This window comes from Equus caballus, chromosome 11 (genome assembly GCF_041296265.1).
Source record: "Equus caballus isolate H_3958 breed thoroughbred chromosome 11, TB-T2T, whole genome shotgun sequence".
Lineage (NCBI taxonomy): Eukaryota > Metazoa > Chordata > Mammalia > Perissodactyla > Equidae > Equus > Equus caballus.
The window spans coordinates 48,243,216-48,269,299 of NC_091694.1; the positions used below are offsets into that span (position 1 = coordinate 48,243,216).

At 45.4% G+C, this 26,084-nt stretch overlaps 1 protein-coding gene across 3 annotated transcripts; it reads left to right on the forward strand.

Annotated features, from left to right (window-relative positions):
* Positions 1 to 774: 774 nt before the first annotated feature.
* TEKT1 (tektin 1) lies at positions 775 to 26,084 on the forward strand. Of its 3 annotated transcripts, none has more exons than XM_070226488.1 (9): positions 775 to 906; positions 1,565 to 1,687; positions 2,919 to 3,125; positions 10,933 to 11,098; positions 13,417 to 13,545; positions 14,057 to 14,200; positions 16,053 to 16,275; positions 25,204 to 25,400; positions 25,835 to 26,084. In XM_070226488.1, the coding sequence occupies exons 3-9, from the start codon at positions 2,936 to 2,938 to the stop codon at positions 26,040 to 26,042; spliced, it is 1,257 nt and encodes a 418-aa protein (XP_070082589.1). In that variant the 5' UTR covers positions 775 to 906; positions 1,565 to 1,687; positions 2,919 to 2,935; the 3' UTR covers positions 26,043 to 26,084. The 3 variants fall into 3 exon arrangements, with proteins under 3 accessions (XP_070082589.1, XP_001504783.1, XP_023509061.1); XM_001504733.5 differs by having other exon boundaries at positions 779 to 871; XM_023653293.2 differs by having other exon boundaries at positions 824 to 871; positions 13,988 to 14,200.

Below are 26,084 nucleotides of genomic sequence, written 5' to 3' on the forward strand. Positions count from 1 at the left end.
CAGCTATCAGCCTTAGTTCTTCGGAAAGGGTCTCAAGGTTTTTCTATCCCCCTCCACCGTGGGGGAGTGGGAGGATTAAATTTGTATACTGATGCAAAATACAATGGTGACCACGATCATAATTCAAATAGCTAATTTCATGTACTTTTGCCAATTCTATCATGTTTCCAACAGTTCCAAGAGATTTCCCAATCTGTAACCTGGGGGGCGACTCCAGGGTCGGGGCCTCCGAAGCAGGACCGGCTCAGGAACCCGCAGAGGCAGTTGAGGGGCGGCTAGCTCCATCAGGACGCCGCCCCTCCTCACTTAAGTAGTAGAGGACGCCCCCGCCCCGCCCCGCAGCGGGCACCTGCCGCGAGCCCCGCCCGTCCGCCCGCCCCGCACGCGGGAGCCAGAGCCACCCTCTTCAGGTGTCCGTCTGAACGCAGAGCTGGGGCTGGGACATGGGCGGCTCCCGCCGGCTCGCATCCCCGGGGTGGAAAACCCGGGTTCCATGTCCAGGTTACCCACCAGCACCAGGACGGGAGACTCTCCCACCGGGCGGAGATGGAGGTGCCCCAAACCTCGCTGCTTAAATAGCGCCCCGCTGAGGGGGCGGGGATATGAATATGCAACACGAGCTCTTCCGCATGCTATTGGACAGATGGCATGTTTAATATTCATGACGCTGCCCGATTTCTGCAGGGAGCTCCCTCTGCCCAGCGAGCCGTAGGGGGCGGGCTGCACGAGGCAAGACTTCCTCTGATTGGTTGCTCTCAGAGAGCGCTTGCCTTCGATTGGCTGGTGTAAAGGGCGGCGGTGCGGTTTACCATACGGGCGGGAGATTTGAATACTCATTTTCTGTGTTTCTGGCTGCGTGGGCAGGACTCAGGTCAGCGTTTCCAATCCGCATATCTTCCCCACTGTGTAATTCCTTTATTTTCTATATAATAGTGCTTTACCGGTACTACCACCATAAAGAATATATTCCAAGCACTGTACTCTTAGTTTGGGAGCTCCAATACCCTCATTTTGTAGTTGGAGAAACCTTGCTGACTCCTAGCTCTGGGTCCAGCCACCACTCCGGGCTAGAGACGGCGTCCGCCTAGGGGCGGGCCCGGGGCTCGGGGCCCGGCGCCTGCTCTACCTCCTCCTCAGCTGTCCGGGCTGCGACAACCCAGGAATCTCTCGTGCCTCTTCCCTGCAGCGCCGGGTCTGCGGCTTAGTAGTCCCGAGCCGGCCTACGGCTGCGAGGACCTAGAGGCATCGTTCAGCCCAACCCCACTGTAAACCTGGTGGCTCCGACCCAACAGTAGCTGTGTGGCCCGCGGTGACCCAGCCTGCTGCACGGCCAGGGCTAGATGCCGTTGTCCTGACTCCCAGCTTGGGGTTTTGGTCGCCGTCTCCTGCTTGGTGTCCGGCGTCTTCATGATAGATTGAGATGTCCGAGCATCTGGCCCTACGGTTCCCAGGCCCTATCCGTGTGTCTCCAGCGCTGGGAGGTGGGGGAAACGGAGGAACTTGCGCCTGCGCAGAGCCTTCGGGCGCTGCTGCTTCACTGCGGAACCCGCCCCCTTTGCTCTAGGGACGCGTCACCGGTTACCATGGAGACCGCGCTGTTTACCTCCCAGTTCTGCAAGAGCTCCGGACTCCCGTGGGAAGGAGGCTCCCCTCCTGAGCTTGTGTAGTAGTTCTTTGTGGCGCAGAGGTAAGTAAACCCCGGCCCCACGCCACCAACTCTTAACTGCCCTACCCAAAGCCTTGTGCCCGTTGGGATCAGCCCTAATTTAGGTCTAATTCCGACCTAATTTAGCCCTGACTTCGATTTCTCTGGAGGCTACTCAGACTTATCCAGGATTCTTGGGTTGAATTTTGAGCTCTACACTCAGACAAATTTGAAAGAGGCCATAGGAGGGAATGAAGTAGGAGACCCCATGTTGTCTAAGGCGGCTGGCAGCCTGGAGTGCTCAGCCTTGTTAGGATCGGACGCCAGTTCCATCTTTGGATGTTTGAAGGACTTCAGAGATCCAGAGGCTTTTTAGGGCAGAAGCTCAGACTTTTGGGAGGGATGTGGGTGGGGGCCGATTTCAGCCCTCTCTGAGAAAGGCAGTTCTCACTGTCAGACAGAGCTGTGTGCCCAGGAGGTAGGGAAATTTTAGTCTTTCTGTTCTGCTGGCCTCTGCCTGCTGCCTTCTTATGTGTTCTCCTTCCTGTTCTCTCCTTTTCCTTGTCCTAGGAAGGTGTTGTTTCTTTTATCTGCTGAATAGGCTCAATACCCAAGTGTCTGTTTATAGATGTCACATTTGTTCGGTTTTTAAGAAAACGTGTCTAGGTTCATCTGTTTGGCAGTATCAACTAAAACCAAACACTGTTGTATGACCCAGCAGTTCTGATGAGGCATAAATATGCATGCATGTGTTCACCAAATGACGCATATGAGAATATTCATAGCATTCTCGTGATAGCCCCAAAAGGAAAGAACCCAAATATCCATAAACCGTAGAAAGATAGATAAACTTCGGTATATTCATACAAGAGTAGGCCACACAGCAATGGGAATGAACAAACTAGAATTATATGAACAATACGGATGAATCTTACAAATGTTGAGTGAAAGAAGTCAGATACGAAAGAGTACGTACTGTATGATCTCCTTTATATGAAGTTGAAAAACAGTAAAACTAATTTATAGCATTAAAAGTCAGCATAGTGGTTACGCTGTGGGGGTGGGGGTGGAGAATAGTGACTGGGGAGAAGCACGAGGTGCTGATGATGCTTATTTCTTGATCTGGGTGCTGGCTACACAGATGTGTTCATTTTGTGTCCAAATGATGATTTATGCACTTTTCGATGTGTATGTCACACTTTAATAAAAATCAACATTTAAAAAAGGACAAAATGGCTTTCAGTGAATCTAAAAAAAGTCTGCCTTTAATCAGGGCTTTGGAAACCTCAAATGGCGAGATTGCTACAGCATCCACCCAAGTTCCTGCCCTCAGAGTGGCACATTGCCAACAAGAACCAGTGCCACAAAGCAGAGGCCCAAAGGTCCCGGTCTGAGCGCCTGGTGGCTGAAAGCCAGAGGCTTGTGGATGAAATTGAAAAGACCACAAGAAAATCTCAAAGTGATGTGAACAAGAAACTAGGTAAGATGACACACTTTGTGTATGTGTGGCGTATTTGGATGAGACTGTTGGGATTTAGTTATACTGTCATCTGCATTTCATGTTTGGGAGTGGCAATGTATTTTTCTTGCACTATTAGGGGCATGCATACTCTCCAGGTTCTATGTTTAAGTTCACTGCCCTAAGATAGAGACATGGAAACCAGCCTGATTTTCAGCCACCCATCATTCGTTATTTTACTGATTTGATACACATTTATTGAGCATCTAAGAACATCCATGGACTAAGCGCTGAGAATATCACAGCGAAGGATCAGAGTCTCTGCTTTTTAGGGGCTTCTGGCTTGAGGAGGAGAAACACAAAAATTGATAATCAGAGTATGACCAGTTAGGTGCTGGGGTAAGGGGGACAAAAGTGGAAGAGAGGTGGGCACTGGACATGGAAAAATTTCCTAGAGAGGAACATTTGAGCTGAGTTTTAAAAGAAGAGTAAATTTCTCTTGACAATTCCATTCTTAAAAATACAATTTCAAGGGAGTGGTGGGGACCGTGGGACCCCGAGATCATGTGCTCCATCGAAGGAGGCAGCTGATATTCAACTTCGACCTGTTTTCTCTAAGAAGGAATACGGGCCCAGCATTGCCTGATTGTCTAATTTTTTTAAAGGAAATCTGAAAAGCTGGAATTTTACCCACTTTTTAAATGTTTGGAACTGATTTAATGTATTTATAACACTGGGCAGGATGAACAAACACGTCTGTGGATAAAACCTGGTCTAAGGGCTGCTACTTTTTCAATCTCCAATAAATCAAAGCTTCGTTCAGGCCTGCAAGGTCAGATGTTAGGTTTCTCCTGATGTGTTGATCCTGGCCCCTGGTACCAGCCTACAGTCAGCCTTGTTCTAAATAATTGTGCAAATCGGTAGGTGTTAGAAATGAGGATGCACCGTTCATTTTTCAAAATAATTGTGTTTCAATAGGCGTGAAAACAGTTTTCAAGGTCTTAACCTTACTTACCTTCTTTGATTCGTTGATTCATTTAAAAAGTTAGCCATGTATAATGGCATTAAAAAACATCAAATACCTAGGAATAAATGTAGCAAAAGATATGCAAAAGTTCCACACTGAAAACTATAAACTGTTATTGAAGGAAGTTAAAGAAATTCTAAATCAATGCAGGGTTATATCAGTTAATGGATTGGAAGACTCCGTATTTTAAAGATGTCAGTTCTCCTCAAATTTATCTGTAGATTCAATGCAATGCCAATGAAAATCTCAGCAAAGTTTTTGGTGAAATTGGAAAACTACTAAAATTCATATGGAAACGCTGAGAGTCAAGAATGGACATAGCTGTGTTGAAGAACAAAGCTGGGAAACCTTCACTGTAGACTCTAAGACCTAGTATAAAGCGACAGTAATTAAGACAGTGAGGTAGGGGCAAGGATAGACAGTCACTGACCAATGGAACATAACAGGGTCCACCAGCAAGCCCACATGTACACGTTCATCTGATTTATGACAAAAGCAATACTGCGCTGTAGTGGGCAAAGGATGGCTTCTCCGATAAATTGGTCAATTGCATATTCATATGGAAAAAATTATATCCTGACGCCTATCTCATATATATATAAAAATCAAATCTAGGTGGAGTGCATGGCTAAGTGGGAAAGGTAAAACAATAAAACTTTTAGTGGAGTACATTCTTTATGGCGTGGAGAAGGCAAAGCTTTCGTATTCTGTTTTTTTTTTTTTTTTTGTGAGGAAGAGTGTCATTGAACTAACATCTGTGCCCATCTTCCTCTATTTTTTTTTTTTTATGTGGGATGCTGCCCCAGCGTGGCTTGATGAGCAGTGCTAGGTCTGCGCCCAGCATCCAAGCCTGTGAACCCCAGGCTGCCCGAGCAGAGCACATCAACTTAACCATTATGCCACCGGACTGGCCCCCAAGATTTCTTATTCTTAAGCAGGACACAAAAGAACCAATCATAAAAGAAAAAAATAATAAATTGCACTATATTAAAATGAAGAACTTTGTTTATCAAAAGGACTCCATTAAGAGATCGAAAAAGCAACCCACACAGTGGGAGAAGATAGTCATAATATACATATCTGACAAAAGATTGCATCCAGAATATATAAAGAACTTCTAAAAATAAAGAAGAAAAAGGCAGACAACTCGATAGAAAAATAGGTAAGAAATTTGATAGATACCTTGCGAGGAAGGAAATCTAAACAGCCAATGAACATGTGAAGAAGTGCTCTAACTTCGTCAGTCAGCAGGCACATACACATTAAAGTCACGGCTGAGATGCTGTTACACACCCACCAGAATGACTAAAAGGGAGAAGACGGAGAAGGAGGTGGGGGGGGGAGAAAGGGAGGGGAGGGGGAGGAGAACAAGAGGGAAAAAAGAAGAAGAAAAAGAAAACTACCAAGTAGTGGAGAGGACGTGGAGCAACTGGAACTCTGGTACCCACTGGTGGAAGTATGGACTGGTGTAACTGCTTTGGAAAGCTTTGGCAGTATCTGCTAAAGCTGGACGTATGCATACGCTGTGACCTAGATCTTCCACTTGTAGCTATATACCCAACAGAAATTCATACACATGTTTGCCAAAGATATATGCTGCCATCGTCAAAGTGGTGCTCTTTGTAACAGCCCCAAGCTGGAAACTCTCCACATGCTCATCCACGGTAGAATGGATAAACGGCGTTATACCATATGGCAAAGAGAATGACTCATCTACAACTACATGCAGCAATATAGATGAATCTTACAAACTTACTATTGAGTAAAATAAACCAGATACAAATGAGTACACACCATATTATCTGATTTACATAAAGCAAGGAGAGAAAACAGGAAAAATCAATCTATATTGTTGGATGTCAGCACTGATATATGGGAGGAGATAGGAACTGGAAGGGGTCATGAGAGGCCTCCTGGGGTCCTGGTTAATGTTCTCTTTCTTGAATCGGTTATTGGTTACATGGGTGTGTTCACTGTGAAAACTTATTGATTGTACACTTCTATGTGTGTTTTTCTGTAGGTTTATGATCTTCAATAAAAAGTTAAAATAACTTGCAAGTTCCTGTGCTGGTGCTGAGTACAGACATATCAGACTGTGTCTGCCCTTGATACCTTGCAGTCTGGGTACCCGATACCCAGGACATGGTGGGATCTATTCCACATGAGTGGCATGAATGGAGCAGTGTTAGATTAGAGGAGAGAGCAATCACTTCCAGTTGGTCTCGTCCAATGACTACCCAATTGCCCCATCCATTGGTCACTCAGTCTTCATCTGACTTGATCGCTCTACAATGCTGGATATTTTTGGAATTCCGTGACACAAGTCTCTCCTGGTTCATTTCCTTTCTTTCTGGCTATTTCTTCCTCTTCTACATTGTTGATTCTTCTTTTTTCTATTCATCCCCTATTGGTATTTCCTAGTGTTTTGTTCTTGGCACCCTGAGCTTTTTCTTCTCTTCCCTCTATACTTTCTTTCTTGATGACCTCTCTAGAAATTTTATTACTATCCCTATCCTATTTGTGCTATTGTTTTGCAACGAGAAATCTTTGGCTCTAACTTCTCATCAGAGCTTCTTATGGAAGTGGAGGACTACTTGTCATATATTTCCACCTAGATGTCCTTCACACACTTCAAAATAAATATATCCCAAAATGAACTCATTACTTTCCTGAAAAATTTACTTCTATAGTTCCTTATCCTGGTTAATGGGACCAGGATTTATTCACTCAACAAATATTTATTCAACAAATATGTCTGACTGTGCTAGATGCTTAGGATTATAAAGCTGAAGAAGGCAGACACAATCTAGCAAATGAGAGAGACAAAATACAAATAAAAAGACAAGTAATAAAATTATTCCAAATTATTATATTGGACCCAATGTCAGTAAATATGAAGAGAAGAGGGAAAATTTGAATCACATTTTGGGGACAGGATCAACAGAACTTACTGAAGGATTGGGGATGGGCGATGGAGGTGTTGGCAGGGCCATGCTCTCTCTGAAGGCTCTCGTGGGAGAATCTGTTCCATGCCTTTCTCTTAGTTTCTGGTGTGGCTGGCAAATTTTTGTGCTCTTTGACTTATAGATATGTCACTCTAATCTCTACCTTAATTGTCACATAACATTCTCCCTGTGTGTCTCTGCATCTTCACACGGTGTTCTCCTTTCTGTGTCTTCTGTTTTCTCTTCTTATAAGGACTCCACTCACAATGGGTTAGGACCCACCCTAATCAAGTATGACTTCTTCTTAATTTGATTACTTCTGCAAAGACCCTATTTCCAAGTAAGGTCATATTCACAAGGTACCATGGGTTAGGACTTCAAAATATCTTTTTGGGGGACACAATTCAACCCATAACGGTCTTCTGTGGTCTACAAATTAAAGAGTCCTTCATGTGGCACTGAAGAAGCTGAACGTACCTCCCTACCCTTCTACATCTTTCAACTCTAATGGAGAGATCTTTCTCAAGGCCTCAAGTCTGAAGACCATATCAAACAGCTCCCCAATTCTGAAGCCTTGTTGACCTCCCCCAGCTTCCTTCCTTTGAGCCACCACTGTATTTCTTACACAGTTTCTAGTGTAGAATTGCCACATTGAATTGAAATTATCTGTTTACCTGTCTGCTCTACAGACTGTGAGTAGCGCAGAGGCTGTGACTTACCAATGTATCTCCTGGACCTCATCAGTGCCTGGCACATTGTACGAGCTCAATGATAAGTATATTGGATTATATTGTAGCATTTATGGTGAATGGCTAGATGTCCAAGCTGATGTACCGAGCACATGAGGGAGAACAGCAGGATGGAGATAAGAGGGAGGTGAGGCTGGACCAAGCCTGAGGGAGCCCTTGAATTTGGACGGTTTAGCTCAGTAGGTAGCCAGTTAGAATTCAGGAGGTAGAGACTGAAATCTGGGAGTCATCAATAATGATAGTAATAGAAGCCAAGGATGTAGATTAAATTACCCAAGGAATATATTGAAAGAGAAGAGAAGAGGGCATGGGATAAGGGGAGCAAGAGAGGAGCTGGGGAACAAAAGCTCAGGCAGATGAACAGAAAGATGAGACGAGGGTCATGGAAGCAAAAGGTGACGGTTTCATGGGTGAGGAAGTCTTCTGTTGTATCAGTGGTTGCACAAATGTCAAGGAGGCTGAGAGCTGAGCAAGAATGTATTTGAACTGGTGGCTTGAAGATTATTGGTGACCATTGAGATAGCAGGTCCAGTAGGGTAGTGGAGGATGCGAGGTGAGGGTGGAAGTCAGTTACAAAGTGTGAGGGGGGTTACTTCACACTTTGAATGCTGCATTTGTCTTCCCTTCCTTTAAAAATTGCAACAAAGTCGTATTAAAGGATTAATGAAAAGTATGCCTCAAGGATGGCAGGGTGGGGAGGGAGAAGAAGGGGAGGCAACAGTAGACAAATGCTCAAGACAAGATATTGAAAGCTAGGAAGCCAAAGGTCCAGCGGTGGCACACTCAGGGACTGCAGAAGGCCTGGATGGGTGGAGGACAATGAGAAGCTAGCTGCTTCATGCTACACGTTCATGCTGCAGAAACCTGGAAATGCTCAAAATTGGAAGCATCCAATGACCTCTGAAGCTGGAGGTTCAGGATAGAAGTTGAAACAAGATTGGTTGAAAGTCTTTGTAAAGAGCCCTTCCCCGCTCTGGCTCTCCCCAACCCCAGCGGAAGGCTAACGGTGAAGGGATTGGGTGAAAGTCTACTTACTAAACTGTAATTTTCCAGTCCCTGGTTCCCAGGACACTCGTAGCCAGGTGTATATCCTCGGAGAGGAGATTAGAAGATTTCTCCACGGGGAAACTAATGGGTCTGAAAGGGAAGATCTGTGGATGCTAACATTTGGGGATCCTCCAGGAAAGTGCCCAGGCCCTGCCTGATCACGATAAGGCATTCTGGTTGACAAGCGTGTCCTTGCAGACAGAGAGTCCACTTAGCATTTGAGCATTTTATCTTAAATATGACCATATGGGGATCACCAAACATCTGAGGAAAGGCTCTAATATGACAGACACCAAAACAAACAAACAAGCAATCAAATACACTGAGACTAAAGAAACAGACAGAACACAGAGCAAAAGGAAAAATCCCCTGTGAGACCCTCAGGGGGCTTAGAGAAGACGCCATGTCCATGGAACAAGAAGGATCTTAAAGAAGAGAACATTCGGAGAACAAGAAAGTGTTCCTGGGAATTAAAAACATGAGAGCAGAACATTGTTAAAAATCAAAAGAAAGGTTGAAAGATAAAGTTGAAGAATCTCCAAGAAGTAGGAAAAAAAAAAAAAAGACGAAGAAATAGATAGATAACAGGAGAGAAATGATAAAAGAATTCGAGGATCCATCTGGCCTCAATGTCTAATAGGAGTTCCGGAAAGAGCACAGAGAAAATGGAGCAGAGGAAATCGTCCACAGAAGAAGATAATAAAATTTCATAGAACCCAAAGAGCTAAGTTTTTACATTAAAAGGGCATGCCTAGTGTCTGGCATAATAATTGAATAAGGTTGACACCAGCGTGAAATTTCACAACACTAGGAAAATAGAGAAGAAATTCCTAAAAGCTTTTCAGGTCTTATATGCAGAATCAGGAGTGAGAATGGCATCAGACTTCTCAACAGAAACTCTGGAAACTGGAAGGAAATGAAGCAATGCCATCAAAATTCTAAATGAAAATTATTTACAACCTGCAAATCTATACTCAAATATAATCAGTTGGTGAGGGTAGAGTAAAAGCATTTTCGGACTTGCAAGTTTTCAAATGCATCCATTTCTTAGGAAGCTCCTGAAGGATGTGCTTCAGCACATTGAAGGAGTAAACCAAGAAAGACGAAGGAATGGAATCCAGGAAATAGAATGCTGACCCATGAGAAGGGTGAAGGGAGTTCCTAGATTGATGGTGAAGCAGGGTCAAAGAATGAAAGAGAACCACACGGCCAACTGGACAGCCACCCACCCAGGATGGAGCAGGAGGACACAGAGCTCGGGAAGAGAGACTCTAGGAAAGACACAAAATCAACAGGGACTTGGTGGGTGTGAATATATCGAGAGGATGTTTATAGTTCTGTCAGAAAGTTTGAAGAAAAACTAATAATAAATATACAGAAAGTGAATCAAAACTACAATTATTAACCCCTCCCAAACCCAAAAAGTTGTACAAGAAAAGAAATCTATCACAGCATATTACGTGGTTCAGGTTTAAGTAACATTTACATATTTAGGATAATATAAACAGCATGAAATTATTATTTAACACCATGGGGATATGACTACATTGGGAAGATGGAAGAAGCAGAAGCATGTTGTGTAAGTTGTGTGAGAGCAAATCCTTATCTTTCATCCCAGGAAATCAATAGATAATATTAAAACTGATAATGAATAAGTAGCTGGGTAAGCAAATGTCAGAAGAAATACTAAAAGTGTTTAAAAAGTAGTTGCTTCCAGAAAGTGGGCATGGGTAGGGGCGGGCCAGAGAATTGTTTTCAAACAGTATACATTTATATCTTTGATAAAATTAGAAGTTATTTAAAACAGTGGGGATTGAAGGATTAGAGTCAAGTGTGGAATGGCCTTTGGGTTAATTTGAGGTTGAATGTAAGAAGAAATATCTTCCTTCCCTTCCTCCCTCGGTCCCTTCCTCCCTTCCTGCCAGGAAACACTCACGAAGGTGAAGTGCTGCCCCCAGTAGCACAGCCCTGAGAGGAGAAGAGCGCATCTCAGGTACTTTTACAAACGTTGGCTGCCTTGGGAGTAGATTAACCTTGGTGTGACTTCTCGTGTGCTTCAGAGCAGAGACTCGAGGAAATCAGATTCTGGAAGAAGGAGTTAGATGACAAACTTGAGCAGCTTGTGTTTGCGACCGAAGATCTACTCATCTATCAGACCCGATTGGAGAAAGCCCTGGAGAGCCTGAAGGAGCCCTTGCACATCACTCAGACGTGCCTGGAGTACAGGTGGGCAGGAGGGTTCCTCTAATGGATCATCTGCTGTGAGAAATGAAGTGCTGGGTAGGGAGCTGACTGTGCTAGGTCATGGGTTAGAACGAGGCAAATGAGGATGTGTTCTTTCAGAGCCTGACATTATCTTGGCATGCCCATGGTGCTGGGCAGTGGAAGGAGCACTGGACTAGGTTCATGTCTAAACTCTGCTCTTGACTAACTTAAATATAAGTTAAGACTACGTTTGCCTATGGGTAATTGGAAAACCGCAAAATAACATTGAACTTGAATAAGATATTTTATTTCTCACATTTAAGGAGTCTGGAGATAGTCAGTTTAGGGTTGGCATGGTGTGCCACAGTGCCAGTGCCACAGTGTCAAGTTTTCTATCTTGTGACTCCACTCCACTTGGCTTTCACTCCTGAGTTTACCTCATGATTCAATGTGGCAGCTGGAGCACCAGCCATTATGTCTACATTCCAGCAAGTAAGAATAATTAGGATTGGCGTTCACCATTTCCACTTGCATCTCATTGACCAGAACCTAGTCACAAGGCCACACCAATATAAACTGGGAAATGGTAGTCTTTATTTTGGGCAGGCAGAGTGGATAGAGTTACTAGAGGACAAATCTGCTCCAATACCCAGAGCTACACAGAAGCACTTTGTATTCCGGAGAACACTGCAAAAGCATCCCTTTTTATTATCATTTCTCTCCTCTGAGGCCCGTGAGTGGGATGGTCCTCTCTGGGGTAGTACTGATTTCCAGACCTGTTCCCGGTCACGGCCCTGGCTGCTGTGCCCTAACAGGTCTTCTTGCTGCCGGCAGAGGCCCCGCCAATCCAGTGCATCCTCTGCACTGGCTGTTGAGTGCACTTTTCCAAATGCAGATTTGTACAGCTCATCCCTGTGCTCAAAATCCTTCATTTACAACCCCACGCCCTGATCCCTTCAAAATAAAGTTCAAACTTCTCAGCCTAGAGAACAAAGTTGGTCACGCCTGGGCCCCCAGGGACCTCTCCAGGCCCGTGTCCCATGCCCAGCAGTGGGGATGTGCTAACGTGTACTGAGCTACTCGAAGTTTCCCCAGTGCCCCAAGGCTCCATCTGCACTGTTCCCTCCTGGAAAGCCCTGTGCCCTCAGTGGGCTTAGCCAGGACCCCCTGCAGCCAGCAGGAGCAGCCTCCCCTGCTGGATGCAGAGTCTGTGATGCAAAGGCAGAGCAGGTGGCCAGGGGCCAGCATCCACTTGGCTCAGGTTTGCCCTAAGGGTGGTTAGGGTGTCGATGTTGCTAAGTTGGTTGAGTATGTGCTTCTGCGTGCTGGGTACCGTGCTGTCTGCTTTCATAGCTCATCTGTTCCTCGCCACGACCCTACGAAGTGCTAATACAGTCATGCATCATTTAGTGACGGGAAGACGTTCTAAGGAATGTATTGTTAGGCGATTTTGTCATGTGTGAATATCATAGAGTGTCCTTACACAAACCTGGGTGGTCTAGCCTACTACACACGGAGTCTGTATGGTCCTCATCTCATGGGACCATCGTATACACGGTCTGTTGTTGGCCAAAACATCGTTATGCAGCACGTGACTGTAGATCGCTCCATTTCACAAAAGAGGAAACTGAGGCACAGATAAGTTATATAGCGTGCCTAAGGCCACACAGCTGGTGTGTGGTGGAGCCTTCCTCTCTAGCACTGCCATGCTGGGTGGAAAAGGACAAAGATCGGCAGTGACTGGGCAATGTGGGCAGTAACATAGCATAGAGGTTAAAAGCACGTGTACCCCCAGTTCTGTGATGTTGGGTCCTTTACTCAGCCTCTCTGAAGCTCAGTTTCCTCTCCTGAATTCTAGAGGGTTAAGTGTGAATATCACCAGAAAAGCTCAGCACAGTGCCTGTCACACGGTGCGCGCTCGGGGTGAGTAACGTTAATGTTGGCATGATTATTATTGTAAATCTAATAATATCATAGTATGTATGATAATATAAGTCCTTGTCAAAAAACAGGACTAGGATCAAGGAGGAAACATATGTCTAAAATTCTAAGTCAAAAGACCATGTTTCCAATAAGTAGGTAAGAAGGAAAAGGCTTCAGGACTGATGGCCAAGTTGAGGGAAAAAGTCCACCGGGTATTTTTCAGAGCAAGGACCAGGTACTGGTCAGTGTTTCTCCGTTGTGTTTTAAAGTCACATAGACGCTGAGTAAGGTACATCCCCCACCACGTTGTCCGGATGGCTGAGGCGCTGCTCAAGCCACTTGTCCAGAGAGTTCTAGATGCCCAGATGTTAGCACGTGTCGAGTTGCACGTGTTGGATGACCTTTCTGTCGGTCAGGGAGAAGCGAGTGGGCATTGACTTGGTGCACGATGAGGTGGAGCAGGAACTGATAAAGGAGGCCGACGTCATCCAGGGGGTGATGGCCCTGCTGACCCGCACCTTGGAGGAGACGACCGAGCAGATCAGGTACGGCTGTGCCGGGCCTGCCCTCCGCCTCTCCGCTGGGCACATCTAGAAAGGGCCGGGCCCATGGCACCCAAAGAATGGGCTTTAACCTCCTACCAGTGCCTTCCACGCTCCGAGGTGGCCCCGGGAACACTCAGAGTTGAGACCCGGACAACCTCTCCTCCATGACAGCCGCCCCCTGGTGGTGGGTGGGGATGGAGTCACCCTGATCATAAACTGGAGGACACTGGAGCTGCTTCCTGCTAGGGCTGACCTCTCACATACAGTATGTCACAGCGGTGACATCAGAAAATGTCACATTTGGAGGGAGGGACTTGAAGTCCAGGCTTGGTTCCAGGACTCTGTCACCAGGTATCTAACGGTATGTGTGTGTTGGGGGATGGGAGGTGGGGAGGAAGGGCCGACATCCTGTACTAGACCTGGCTGTAGCTTCATTTTCCAGGGTCTCCCGAGAACTTGTAGGTGCCATCTGGGCATTCCAGAGGGAGAAACCTGTACCTTCTCCCTTCAGGCTGAACCGCTCTGCCAAGTACAATCTTGAAAAGGATCTGAAGGACAAGTTTGTGGCCCTGACCATCGACGACATCTGCTTCGCACTCAACAACAACTCGCCAAATATCCGATATTCTGAGAACGTCATGCGGGTTGAGCCAAAGTGAGTGTGTCCCTGACTGCGGCTGGCTGTGCCGTCTGGCTCCCTGAAGCGTGATGTCCCAGTGCTTCTCGGGCGGACAGGCAGGACCCTGACAGGAGGCCGGGAGCTGGGAAGAGGCAGGCCTGGGGCAAAGGCATGTGCTGAGCGGTGTCTGCCTTGACACAGGGCTCCGAGGTGGCTCGGTCCTCCAGGTTAGGCCCCACTTTAAGAAGGTCTGATATAAAATCTTTAAATACTTAAAATTTGTCTCTTTACCTATTCATGTTTTTAATAAGTATTCTAAAAATAGATAAAGGCCAATTTAGTCAGTTCCCCCATCAACGCTTCCCGTGATTAACCTCCTGAGATGACCAGTGTTATCTGGATGCTCATACAAACGTGTGTATACACTCACACACACCTATTTTATTTTGTTTACAAAAATGAGATTATACTATATATCTTTTCTGTAATATATAACTTATATTTTTCAATTAACGTTACATCACAGACCTAACTCATTCTAAGTTTTAAAATGTTTTTTTTTGAAGTAAAACATGCATATAGAAAAGTGCACCAATACTAATAAACGTAGATTAATGAATTATCATTGTTTTAGTTATCTTTTGCTGTTTCACAAGTTACCCCCACACTTAGCAGCTTAAAGCAATAAACATGCATTATCTCACAGTTTCCGCGGGTTGGGAACCCGGGCACTGCTCAGCCGGTGCCTGGAGCTCGCGTCTCATGAGGTCATAGTTGAGCTTTCTGCTGGGGCTGCAGTCTCACTTGAAGGCTTGGCTGGGGTCTGGGTGGGCCTCCACTGCCAAGCTGATGGGTGGTCATGGCAGGGCTTGCCCATGTGAGCCTCTCCACGGGCTGCCTCATGGCATGGCAGCTGGCTTCTCCCACATCAAGCGATCCAAGAGAAAGCAAGAGAGAGAGAGTGCCCCAAGACAGAGGCCACCATCTTCTTTCAACCTGATCCCAGAAATGACAGCTCATTACTTCTATGTGTGAGAAATGAGTCAAAATGAGTTCATGACAGCACTCAGCGGGAGCGGGTTACACAACAGTGTGAATACAGCAGGCAGGAGTCACTGGGGGCCGCCCCAGAGGCTGCCTCTAATCACACGGTGAACCATCCCCATGTAACCGCCAACCAGGTCGAGAAATGAAACATTACCGCTAACACAGAGACCCCTGCCCTGTCCTGCTCTCCATCAGTAGCCCCGCCCTCCTCCCCTGAGATAACCGCATTCCTGACTCCTAATAGGTTGGTTTTACCTGCTTTCGTGTTTAGTCCACAGCGTCATGTACTGTCTATTTTGTGTGTGTGTCAGTTTTCTTCCAATCAACATTATTTTGAGATTCATCAGTGTTACATAAAGCAGCTGCTTGTCAAACTGGCAATTTATTCCTTTATTTATTTATGTCAGTATGGACGCGCGGTTTCCTATTTTATTCAATGTGTTACAATTTGTTACTATTGTTATATATTTTGATACTCAAACTGTCACTACTTGTGTGATGTTAACCAAGTTGCTCCATCTTTCTGAGCCTCAGTTTTCCTCATCTCTAAAATGGGGGTTATGAGCATTAGCTCACTAGGCCGTCGTGAGGATTAAATGAGATAATGTCTGTGAAGTGCCAGCCCAGTGCCTGGCACAGAGCAGGCAGGTTTCCCCAAAGCGACAGCCATGGCCCCTGACAGACCACTGTTCACTCTGTCTAGAGATGGGGAAATGGTCTAGGTGCTTCTGACGGTGGAGGTAGCCTTAGCTTCCAGTGGGTTTCCAGGAGCCTGTCCCCTCCCCACACCGTCTTTCCCCGCCCGAGTATGCTGTGACTGAATGCACGGCTTCTGTTTCAGCTCTGTGAGTCTGGAAGACTGGCTGGACTTCTCCAACACCAACGTGGAGAAGGCTGACAAGCAGAGGAACAGCTCCCTGCTGCTGAAAGTGCTGGTGGACCGAGTCCTGTCACAGACGGCCAGCGACCTGCACAAGCAGTGTGATGTGGTGGACACGGCCTTCAGGAACGGGCTGAAGGAGACCAAGGGTGCTAGGGACAAGCTGGCTGATCATCTGGCCAAGGTGAGCTCCCTGGAGGGAACGAGGAAGAGGACGTTCAGAGTGGACGTCTTCACCAGGAGACCTGGAAGGCCCTCCGGGCCGGGCAGCTGCCTCTGGGCTGTGATCGCGGGTAGCTAAGGGGTGAAGGTCCTTCCCATCTCTCCATCTTAGCTGCTGTCTTTGGGCTTTGGGGACTAGAGTGGGACTTGATCCTATTCTGGGTCTCCTTTGTCGCTCATTGCTGCAAGGACAGGCTGTCCCCTCACTCTGGGCCTCAGATCCTCTTTATGTGAAATATGGAGACAGACTATACGGTTTTAGACATCCTTTATGACTCAAGTTCTGTGAGTTGAAAGCAACCAATTTGTCCAAACCCAGCTGCAACTTTGGGATTCTGGCGGGTTGTCCCTCCTGGTTATGTGGTGTGCTGGTAAACTGGCTCTTAGGAAAAACCAAAAGGCCCTGATTTGTAGAATTTACAGATTTTCGTGGTGTAAATACTTCCACCATGGTCACTTTCAAGCTACCCGTTTAACGATGGTCTGGAGAAATTCCTGAATATTTAACAGCCAGAGCCCACATGAGCCAGCTCCGGCACCCCTCCGTCACCAGCAGGGACCCTGGGTCCTGAGCGTGTAGGACCACCCCACAGGCCGAGCTCAGGGACACTGAGAAGGAGAGTCTAGAGGAACAAGTGCTGGATTTGGCCTGAAGATAGGCGGGTCTGAATCCCAGCCCTGTGACAGATCAGCTGAGTGCCTAAGCAGCTCCCTCGAGCTCTCTGAGCCTCATGCCTCACCTGTAGCGTTGGCACAGTAACAGCTGCCTGACGGGGCCCGCTGTTAGCCCACCCCTTGCATTTTACTGATGGTGAAACTGAGACACAGAGAGCAGAGGGTTCCCCAGCGGGCAGCGCTGGCAGCCTGGGACCAGAGCCCAGGCCTGCTCAGCTCCCAGAGCCCTGTTGTCCTGCTGGTGCATGCGCACCTCGCTCTCCTGGAGCCCGGAGTCCGGTCGTAAGACAAGGTTTACCGGCACGATGAGCAGGACAAAGCAGAAGGTAGTCATGGGTCACACTGCAATGTTCAGTGAAACGATCGGTGGATGAACCTTGAGGGTGAGCGTGTAGACTCCAGTGTAGACAGCCCTGGTTTGAACTGGGCTTCAACACTCGCGTGTGATCTCGGGGAGCTTACCTAATGTTCTGTGTTCTTTTATGAGATAGTCAGGTGCAGCTGTAGGAGGAGACAGAGAGGAGGCCCAGGAGAGAACAAAATTTCTTATACTCACAGATCCTAGGACAGGAGGCAAGGCTCACTGTGCAGGGCCACGTGGGAAAGACACTAAGGTGGTCAGGAGGCGGATGACAGGAGTGAGGGGAAGGATTGGGCCATGGCTCTTCCTGGGGTTTCCTCAGGACACGCACGGCAGGGCAGGGGGAACAGTTTAAGACCCGCTAGTTTGAACCATTTCAGTGGGCTTTGGGCTATAGAGCGGTCCCTAGTTGCTGGATACCTGGCCCTGAGATGACGGCGGAAGAATGTCGCCACCTGGGGTGTAAGGGCCAGACAGAGCAGGTCCGGTTCTGGACTGGTTAGTCTGCGTATCAAAGGCATGCTCAGGCTGGGTCCTCCGCCATCTCTAAGCATTGGCTAGCCCAGGGAGGCACAGTCTCTCCACCTAAAAAGGTTTTTAAGGTGTCAAAACATCATAATATACAGAAAATATAAAATATTTACAATATACTTAAGCTTCCTGTTTCTTGGTTTCCTCATGGATAAAACAGGGACAGCAACAGTGCTCACCTCCCAGGGTTGGCCAGGCGATAATTAGACAACCCAGATCAAAGACCTGGAACAATGCCTGGCACATCTCAGTTTTATGTATACACACGCACACATAGATATAATTTGTCTATATATAATCAGTATAATATATAATCAGTAAAAATTGGCTAATGAATAACAATGATAATAATAAAGGTAGCCAAAGAATATTCCAGAGGCTTCCTGGTGGAGTGAGAACTTAGTCTGGGCCTGGAAGGACGGATCTGAGATGCGAAGGCAGAGGGGAGGAGAGACCGCTGTCAGAGGCCAGAAGCTGGTTTCTGCCGGAGCCTGGGAGAAGCCCAGTCCTGCTGGAGGAGGGGCCCCTGCAGGAGCCAGGAGCCGTCCGGCTGAGGGCTTGGAAGCGCCGTCTAAAGTGAACATCCAAGATGGTCTGGACTGGCGGGAATGATAGACTAAAACAAATTGGGTGAGATCCAACAGGGACAAAAGTGAAGTCTTTCACAGGGGTCTAAAAAAATCAATGATACCGGCACAGAATGGCTTAGGGGCAGCAATATGAGTGAAAAGATTTTAGTGGAAAGGAAATTTGGAAGAAACCGTCCATTGGATGTGGAAGGTAACTAGAACCTGAGAGTCGATGGTCCTCTTCTCTGTGGTGGTGAGGCCCTACACGAGAGTGATGGCCACGTGTACCGAGTGCCAGGCCCAGTGCTGGGTGTGCCATGTATATGCCTCTATGCCTTAGCAACCCTGAAATGGGTAGATAGCGTTATCATCCCCATTTCAAAGATGAGGAAACTGAGACTGAGGAAGGTTAGCTACTTGGTCAAGGCCTTGTGACTAACAGGTGGCAGAGTTGGGTGTTGAGACCAGGTCTGTCTGACTCCTGAGCTTGCACCTGTCGCTCCCCAACACATTGTGGTGGAAACGCAGAGACCGTGTCCCCTTCTGGCCTCATACCGCAGGAGGGACCAGGTGGCCTCAAGAGCACATCCAGGGGGCAGCCTGTGGAAGGAGGGGCGTGGGGCAGGGGCTTTGCAACTGAGAGAACCAAGACTAGGGCAGCGTTGTCCAGGAGGAATATGATGCAAGCCACACGTGTCAGTTTAAATTTTCTAATAGCCACTTCAAAAAGTAAAAAGTAGTAGGTGGAATGAACTGTTACATGTTTTATTTAACCCAATATATCAAAAATATCTCTTCAACATAAATAATTAATGAGATATCTTCCATTCTTTTTTTTTTAAAAACTAAGTCCTCGAAATCTGCCATGTGTTTGACACTTACAGCACAGCTCATTTAGGACGAGGCACATTTCACCGCTCAGTGGCCACAGGTGGCTGGTGGCTACTATGTTGGCACGGCTCAAGGGGAACAGGGTCTCCTTCCTCAACTGTGGGAAGCGTTGTAAGTGGGTTCATGTAAGTGAGATGAGCTAAGAGATGGCAGCCACGAATCAGAGGGAGCCTGGAGAGAGAACCAATATTTAATCTGAAATCATTTTAATATTTGGAAGAGTCACAGCCTAAGAGACAGAGAGGATATGAAAAATAAATGCAGGGTTCCATCAGTTCGGAAGGCCTTAGGAGTTTGCAGGGGGAAACTATTTACATCTCTTAAGAGCAAAAACATTTTAAGATACAATGAAAAGGCACAGCCAGCTGGGTGAGGGTGGCGTTATTCTGGGAATGGGAGGGTTAGGCAATGTGGACATGGAACGACTGTGAGACCACTGTCCCCATTTGGAGACACGGACTTAAGTTCTATGAGAAAAGGCTCCTTCTGTTTATCCTCTGCTTATCCTCTGGCCAGAAGCTGCCCTGGCTGTGAATTGACTCAGCTCAATTTGTAGCTGAGAAGACAGCTTCAGATTAAAGGGTACAGTAACCCCCATTTTATTTTCCATGACACAATTGTTTCCTTATTGAGCAAAGCATATTTTAACCCCAGCAAGATTTAGAATTAAGAATAGCAATGTTTAAAATAACCTAACCCAGGGTTAAGATTATCTTAAGGGGTCAGCAAACTTTTTCTATAAAGGGTCAGATGGTAAATATTTTAAGCTTTGTGGGCCTAGAGGCAAAATCAAGGCTATTGTGTAGGCATTTACATAATAAGAAAGACAACAAATTTCCACAAATTCTTATTGACAAAATAAAAAATATAATAATAATCATTGGATATAGTTTTTATAGGTCTACTGATGAGAAAAAGGGCATTTTTTTGGGGAGGATGATAATTTCTTTTGTGGGGGTTCCAAGTCAGTATTTTCTATCGAAACCTATTGCAAATGTTCATCTGTTAATGCTAATCTGTCACGAGATTTTAGATTTTGTCTCTGAAAATGTCTTTCCCTTCAGCTAGGCATTGGCGAGTAGTGATAACAATCTATGAGCATGCGATTTTAATCGAGCATGTTCCTCGCTTGGAAGGCATTTATAGAATCCTGTTAGATTCTTGCCTGTCAGCATGGCCTTTCATTTCAGATTAATCACTTCTAGTTGAAGGAGGGGTGGGAGCTCTTCAATTGCACAGTTAAGTGGATTTTGAAATATGGAAATTTCGTTGGCACTTTCTTTGAGGTCCAAAAGACGCTGCTGGAGCTTGGGAAATATTTCTTCTGAAAATTTGGGTGGCAGTGGAGGTCTTGCTTCTTGTTTTAATTTCTGACAGCACAGGAAGTGCTTAGAGCAGCTTGATACTGCTTGTGATTTCATCACGTTAGTTGTTGGAATGACTTTCCCGCAGTGCAAGCGTTGCATGTTAGTCCCATCCTGCCTGATGATTTTAGGTTGGATTCGTTAAGAAATATTATTAAGTCTGGGGCAGAAGCTAATTTCCAAAACCATTCAGGGTTGGTAATAGTGGTTGAGGGTGGTTTCTTTGCTCAGAAAAATTGCAATCTTGGTGTTGAGCTAAAATAAACCACGAGAAAATTCTACTGGGGCTAAACCACTGAATTGCTGAGTAGTGGGGCAAGTCAGGATATTCAGCTTCTGTTTCTGACAGAACTCACACAAATGGTGATGGTCGAATCCGTGAGAGCTAAAGAAGACACTGCTGACAGTGCTGGTTCAATAACGCGTGCTAGATCCAAAGATTTTCTGCAGGGTACTTTCTGATGAATAATAAAAATGAATAACCATAGGCTTGAAATAACTTCCATTCCCACCAGCTCTGTAAATACGTTCAACTGAGCCTTTTTCTGCTCAGCACATATTTGTACCATCATCGGCTGTAACACTTCATAGCAGATTCCACTTCAGGTTGTATTGACTTCATGTTTTCTCAACTTTTTGAAAACATCCGCACCTGTAGTTATTTCACGTGACTGTTCAGAGAGGCTAATTGTTTAGTCACTTCAAACTCAGTGCTGGCTCCTCGAATAAACAGCCACTGACAGCATCAGAACACCTGCCAACTCAGGAAGAGCAAAGGAAAACCATCCGAAATCACATACCTTGTTTTTCAATTGACTATCGATGTTGTTCCCAATGTCCTTAACTCTTTGAGCAACTGTTCTTGCGGAAAGACTAATAGGCTTCAACAAATTCATACTCTCTGGACACCCTCCTCCGCTCCTGCGATCGAACATGATTTAATTAACTCGCCGTTGGTGAATGGCTTTCCTTGCTTCGCTGACAAATGAGCCACTTGGAACCTTCGTTTGATCGCAGCCCCATTTTCATTTTTGTGAAGAAATTCGGCAGTGATGCGATACCCTGTTTTGAATTTCTAATTTTTCAGATCATCGCTCTCCTGGGGATATTGTGAGGGGTGCTTAGTCTGGTGATGTTGACGTATGTTGTATTTTTTAAGCACAGCTGTAGTGTCGTATGTCAAACACAGTGCTCTGCTATCTAACTGATAACAAAACTGACACTTCGCTGTGCCTTAAAAGTGCAACACATGAGGCCTACTCTTCTTGTTTTAGCACGATGGGTGTGCACTAGTAATAAAAAATAAGATAAGATGTCACTGTATAGTGATACACATAGCTCTTGGACAGCTGTCCAATTGTAACCGTGTCACTGGGACTTGTATTGCTCTGGACAGTGGCGCCAAGCAGTGAGAGCGTATCATGCAGTCTAGTGCACATTATAGTTCAAAAGCAGCCATATATAAATGAATGAGCGTAACTGTGTTCCAATAAGACTTTATGGACACTAAAATTTGAATTTTATGTAATTTTCACATGAAATATTATTCTTTTGATTTTTTCAACCATTTAAAACTGTAAAAACCTTTCTTTTAAGAAAATGAAAAGACAAGCCACAGACTGGGGGAAAATACTTGAAAAACACATATCTGATAATGGACTGTTATCCAAAATATGCAAAGAACTCTTAAAACTCAATAATAAGAAAACAAACAGCCCAATTAAAAAATAGACAAAAGATCTGAGCAGATACCTCACCAAAGAAGATATACAGATGGCAATTAGGCATATGTAAAGATGCTCCATGTCATATGTCATTAGAGACTGCATATCAAAACAACAAGATAGGGCCCAGCTCCATGGTGTAGTGGTTAAGTTCAGTGGGCTCCACTTCAGTGGCCTGGGTTCACTGGTATGGATCCTGGGCGCAGACCTACGCCACTCGTCAGCCATGCTGTGGCAGCATCCCACATGTAAAATAGAGGAAGATTGGCACAGATGTTAGTTCAGGGCTAATCTTCCTCAGCAAACAAAACAAAGCAAAAAACAAAACAACGAGATACCGCTACACGCCTATAGAAAATCCAAAACCTTGGTAACGCCAAGTGCTGACAAGGGTGTGGAGCAACAGGAGCTCTCATTGTTGCTGGTGGGAATGCAAAATGGTGCAGCCACTTTGGAAGACAGATTGGCAGTTTCTTACAAAACTAAGCCTATGCATATGATTCAGCACTCTCACGCCTTGGCATTTACCCAAATGTGTTGAAAACTTATGTCCACACAAAAACCTGCATGTGAATGTTTATAGCAGCTTCATTCATAATTGCCCACACTTGGATGCACCCCGTTGTTCTTCAGTAGGTGAATGGATAAACAACTGTTACATCCGTACAACGGAATGGTATTCAGTGATAAAAAGAAAGGAGCTATCAAAAACTACAAAAAGACATGGAGGAAACTTAGGTGCATATCACTAAACGAAAGAAGTCAATCTGAAATTCATACTGTGTGAATCATGCTGTATGATTCCAACCTTATGACATTCTGGAAAAGGCAGCTCTACGGAGATTGAAAAGATCAGTAGCTGTCAGGGCTTCAGATGTGGGGTGGGAAGGGAAGGAGGGGTGGCGTGGAGGTGCACAGGGGTTTTTTCGGGCGGTGACACCCATTCTGTATGATACTGTAGCGGTGCTTACGTGTAATTATACATTTGTCAAAATCTATAGAATGTACAACGTATGGAGTAAACTATGGACTTCAGTTAATAATAATGTGTCAGTATGGGTTCATTAATTGTAACAAATGTACCACACTAGTACCAGATGTTGCTAATAGTGAAAGCTGTGTGGAGGGAGAGAGGGTATATGGGGACTCTAGACTTCCCGCTCAATTTTGCTGTAAATCTAAAACTGCTCTAAAAAATAAAGTCTATTAATTCAAAGAAAATTCTTATTTCACAATCTGTACAAAACAGGTGGCAGGCTGCATTGGACCCATTTGCCATAGTTTGCTGACTCCTGACCATACTTTACTGAATCCATAGTGTTAGTAGTTTTGTTTTAAAGAATCTGGGCATTTGGGATATTTTAAGTATTTGTAAAATTTAAGAGAATTTGGCCTGTTTTTAAAAAAATTATGACTTAAAATATGTAATTAAATAGTTAATTTAGACATGTGATTTTATGTTGAAATTTTAAGTTTGAGGACAGCATTAAAATATGTAAGAGAACTTAAGGTTAATCATTTTTACTAGTTTACTAGACTGACAAGATCTTTTAAGAACTCCAGAAGGCCTTGTTTGTGAAGACAATTCAAGTATTTTTAAAAAGTTATATATCAAATTTAGAAATTCTATATATATGTTATATATAAGGTTGATAAATGCCGCTTTAAATAAATGTTCAAAGGATTTTAACCAAGTTTGAAGTGGGAGCAACTATTAAAATCAATTAAAGTGATTGTTAACATTTGCTAAATTTAAACATAGTATAATATCTGTGAATTGAACTTGAGAAAAGCTTAAGAAATGTTGAGAAAAGGCTTAAGAAAACCAAATGCAATATGTGGACCTCATTTGGATTCTAATTTGAACAAACCAACTCTTACAAAAAAATACGAAACAATCAGGAAGGTTTGAACACTGGATATTAGATATCATTAAAGGATCATTCTTTGTGTGTGATAAAGTATGTGTGATGTTGTAGTGATGTTAAAAGAAAAAAAAAGAGTCCTTATATCTTAGAAACCATACTCAAGTATTTAAGACTAAAATGATATAATATCCGGGATTTGCCTTACAATAGTTAAGCTGATGGGCAGGGTCAAGGAGAGGGGGTTATAGATGAAGCAAGATTGGCCATGTATTGATCACTGCCGGAATTGATGATGGGGACATGAGGTTCATTATACTATCCACTGTTGTGTAGAAATTTCCATGGCGCAAAGTCTTTAAAAAGAAAAACTTAAAGAAATAAATTTTCAAACTCGTTAAGTATTAATCTAAAAACCCAACTAACTTCTACGTAATCTTTTCTGGCACAAAGCCGCCATCAAAGAAACCAACAAAACTCAGGTTAAACTGCTCACTCTCCTTCTTCAGGTTTCTAGGGGCAGAACTCATGCTGGCCCTGGGTTGATAAGGAAACAGGCAGCTTTCTGCTCATGAGGCAAAGGTACTTCATACCACGGTAAATGGGCAGCCTCCAGCCTTTGCTGAGGGCCTTCTCCAGGGACTTCACATTATTTGGGAAGGCGATGAGGTAACAACGGCCGGTCATGGGCATCCCATCTGTGGGGCTCTAAGGCTGGGTGAGTTACCTTGCCCACCAGCAACCACTGCTATAGGGAAGAGAGGTCAGACTCATTCTAGGGCCCTGCTTGGGTAGAAATCAGAGGTCCCCTCTTCCTGGCTTACATGATCACAACAGGCCTCCTGAGGGTGCCTGCTGTTGAGTTTTGAGGAGCACCCCCGACCTCACCTACTCTAATCTTTTTTGTAAGGTCATGGAAGAGGTTGCTTCCCAGGAGAAAAACGTGGCTGTTCTTGAAAAAGCCATCCTTGATCAAGAAGGGCCTGCTAAGGTGGCTCACACACGCCTGGAGACCAGGACACATCGGCCTAACGTGGAGCTGTGTCGCGATGTCGCGCAGTATAGGCTGAGGAAGGAGGTTCAGGACATCACCCACAGCGTTGCAAGGTAGGCGAGCTGGTGGGCAGACGGCCCTGGGGCTTCCTTTAAGCCTGGACGGGGAGCAGGACTGGGCGGTGCCAGCGTGGGCGAGCCCTCTGTGCGTGAGTACATTTGCGTGCATAACGTTGGACTTCCTTCCTAGGGGGCGGTCTCTCCTAACTCCAGCCGGTTGCTGCCATGCAGGAAAGGGATCCCAATGTTTAAATTTTTCTAAAGTCCAAATCCAGATGTTTTGGTAAAAACCTACAGTTTTAAATGTTGGCACTTCATCGGTTTGTGTGCCTTGTGAATCTGGCCTGTGGCCACCAATCTGAAATCTCTGTCTTAAGGAGGAGAGAGGGAGAGGAAGTATCCATTTGGCTTCTGCACTGAATACATGAATACATTTCTTTTTCCCCTGCAGAGCAATACATTCCCTTATTTTCTTTCTCTTCTCCTAGATTGAAGGAAACATTAGCCCAAGCTCATACAGAGCTGAAAGGGCTGAATCGCAGACAACTCGCTCTGCAGGAGGAAATCCAGGTCAAGGAGAACACCATCTACATCGACGAGGTGCTGTGTATGCACCTGAGGAAGTCCATCCCGCTGCGGGATGGGGATGACCACGGGGAGTGGGCCGGGGGCCTCCGTCCGGACGCTGTCTGCTAAACGTAGGGATAGTTCAGATTCTCATTAAACCATGTCACCAAA